General features: G+C 45.1%; 1 protein-coding gene across 1 annotated transcript in view; it reads right to left on the reverse strand.

Annotated features, from left to right (window-relative positions):
- The window catches only part of RIN3 (Ras and Rab interactor 3), a 47,683-nt gene that overhangs the window by 26,538 nt on the left and 17,764 nt on the right, over positions 1 to 3,381 (reverse strand). The window contains exon 4 of the mRNA XM_009877201.1: positions 710 to 782. Coding sequence (XP_009875503.1) covers positions 710 to 782 — 73 coding nt within the window. The remainder of the gene's footprint in view (positions 1 to 709; positions 783 to 3,381) is intronic.

Raw genomic sequence — 3,381 nt, forward strand, 5'->3', positions numbered from 1 at the left:
AGGTTGTGGAAGTATCACTGCAGTGTGCTCAGCGCAAACACACAGATTAGAGGAGACTGCAGACACATGCGCTTAATTACCCAGAGGGACTCATCAGCTGCTGATCAAATCCCGCTCTAATGAAAATGACCTTACAAGTCTTTTCCATCTCTGTGCCCACTACATTTTGCATTTCTGTGCTAAGCAAACAATAAGGTGTCTGATTCATCACTTGATCTTATTTTAAAATTTTGGCTAATGAACAGAAATTGTTTCAGGACTGAGTAGTCCTAACAGATTCTCCATAACAGATTAAGTGCTCTTGGGTCTCCTGCAGGCAACAACCCGCTAGCAGGTTTGCATAGTTGCAGCCCTGTGTGCGGATGCTTAAAGCTGCTTAAAATACGAGATGGCTAGTCCAAGAACTTTTTTTGCTCCCTGCCCCGCTAGCTCCACTCCTGTGTCTTGGTCCTTTGTAGGTGCAGCCCTACAGGCCTTTCTCGGACAAAGCTTTCAGCATCAGGGACAGCTGTGGTTATGGTGTGCTGGGCTAGAAACTGGGTGATCTGGCCCCACTGCAGATACCAGCATCTGAAATACCTTCTGGTCTGGCAGGTTAGAGAAATCCAGAGGAAACAGTGAGAGCTGTGCTGTGACTGGGTACTGGGGAAAGGCAGTCAAGATGGGAGAGGCAAGTGACCACTTCATGGAAGCAATGAATTCAACTCACCTACTGACACAGTAGAAGGCAACCAGTTTGAAGACATCTTCAAATACAAGTACAGATCCCTCCAGGTACAGGACTGATGAAGAACAAAAAAGACAGTCAGCAACTGCGTTCTTCGAGATGTATGGTAAAAAATGCTGGTGGGTTTGGCTCACAAAATAACCGACTGTGATTTTTCAGTATTTGCATGGACTAATATGAAGAATCATAAAGAACTGGCTTCCTATGGCCAAACGTAATGAGATTCTTCAGGGAAACACTACAGAAGAAGAACTGTCTCAGCCTGGCTTTCTGAATGGTTAGTTCAAGATATCACAGTATTGCAACAGTAATAGAAACAATGGGAAGGAGAAAACCTCACATCATAGCCAAAAGGTTCATTAAAAGCCCATCTGTCTCTAAGGGTGTGCATATTTGCAATGCATGTGGGGCTGACCTTGTGACTCGCCATGCTGGAATCTGGTTTGGTCTGGATGGACAAAGTGCTTTGAAGCAAAAAAAACAGAAATTATTGTTTCACTACTATGTGTGTGGGCTCTGACCTCGGTCATGCAGGCAGTATGAGCATAGCCTATTTGTATCTCCCATTCTCCTTCCCATTGTGTTATACAGTGATAGCACTTTCCTTTAAGTGGCAAAATACAGTCTATGGCACATTACAGAGTTCTTGCAGAGTTCTTCAAGATGACCTCCTTTGTAACAGCATGCTACGGCATTGTGTAGCCCAAATCTCACATGTTATTATAGAGCTTTTGGCTGCTAAGCTAGAAAAAATTCACCGGCCAGTGGAGAAAATTTCACATTGACCAATAACCCAAGACAAAGAGAAAGGGATGGATCTGCAGGAAAGAAGTGTCCATGTTTGCCTCACAAATTGTCTGCACCTGTATGTAGGCAACACAGCACCCCAAACAGAGATTGACAAATTTAAAGAAATCTGTGATGGGTTCTCAAAAACGCCCGCTTACTGGTGGTGGAGAACTGGAGCCCCAGATCTGCACCACTCCTGCCAAGGGAGCACACTTGGACTCCTCCGGGAGCGGCTCCAGCTCTCACCCACATAGCGGTTCCCACAGCCGCTCCGCATCTTCCTTCGCCCCGTTTTCTAGGCCACAGTTCAGAGCTGTGGACATGAAGCTCAGCTATCATGATTCACCTTCCTCGGTCTGCCATGATTCACAGGCCTGTGAAACGCCTCCAGCTCCGTGCCCTCCCTGCCTGGTTACTAGTTCTCCTGCTAAGCAGGGCCTCCAGCACCTGCGGGAGGGAGACGTCCACCTGGATCTCCTCTACTTCAGCTCTGTGCACTGGCTCTTTTTCTCCAGCTAGCAGAGAACCCCGCTGGAAGAAAATGCTCAAGACTCTCTTGTTTAGCTTCACAGTTCATTCCCCAAGCAAGGCATTTCCTCCTTTTACTTCTCCCTTTGTCCCAGCCCAGGCCTGGCAGGTTGCTATTTTGGGCTGAGTACACCAATGTAGGCATTTTTTAAAGAGGCAGAGGACACGTAATTCGCAGAAGTCATTCCTACTAGCAATTTGTGTTGGATCAGCATGAACAGATCAAGCTCAGTGTCTACACTGATACCAAATTGCAACGTGGAATTAAAACATACTTCAAGCAAAATAATCCTTTTCCCTTACTTTTCTCCCACAACTGGAAAAATAAATGTTTTGGTAATTTTTTCCAGAATAAGAATCATGTTTCAGTCAGGGATTTTCATTAAACATCTACCACGAAAAATTTCTATAGTTCAAAATCCATCTGCTTCGCAGCTCTGACACAGGAAACAAAAATAAAGACAAAACTCAGTGCTGTTCCCGACAAAGAACAAAAACGCAAGAGTCAGAACTCACTCAAATGTCCAACAACTAAATAAAGCCCTTTGTGTGGACAACAGTTTCAAAGGACTTTTTTTTTTTTCTGTTGAGAACCACATGTTCACTCTGGCATCCCGTGTTGCAGGTGTACATAACAGAGCCAGCTGCACCTGTACATGTTTACATATGAGAGCAGATAGTTTGGACTGGGACTAATGATTGTTCCTGTGCCAGGAAGCTCTGCCATTGGGAGTGTCAATTTTAGACAAAAGAATATTAGTCCAAGACTCTTGGCATCAGGAATATTCACATAGAAGTGCCTTGTCACTGTACAGCTACTTCTCTTGTATATAGATAAATACCATAAAACACCACAATTGACCATGAATTATAGGGCTAAAGCAGTCTAGGTATAAAAGCTTGAGGACAGGAGTTTTCAGCAGGTGGTATATAGAAGTTGGACTGTCCCTGGCCTGCTCTGAAAGGTCATAGACAGGAACAAATTCAAGCACATTTGTCAGCAGGCTGGAATTCGTTGTACAGAGGCCCATAGCTCTGCTGGGACATTTTTGGGTGGCCTGCAAACAATAAGGATAGAAAAACACAGCTTTAAATGGATCATTACTCAAGGTACTATCACCACGAGGACCAATATTCTGCCTCAGATTTACTCTGAACAGTGATGGTGTCAAGCAGCTTTCACAGGGCTACCACGGCCACTTGGTTACCCACTCCTGGCACAGCACCCACCAGGAGAGCCTTCCAGTTTCCTGTGGGGACGGCCATCCTTGGGAGAAATGGTAACACTTTTTCCTTAACCTGTTTTTGTCTAGACACTTGCTGACCCCCAGCAGGAA

This window comes from Apaloderma vittatum, unplaced genomic scaffold (genome assembly GCF_000703405.1).
Source record: "Apaloderma vittatum isolate BGI_N311 unplaced genomic scaffold, ASM70340v1 scaffold11319, whole genome shotgun sequence".
Taxonomy (NCBI): Eukaryota; Metazoa; Chordata; class Aves; order Trogoniformes; family Trogonidae; genus Apaloderma; species Apaloderma vittatum.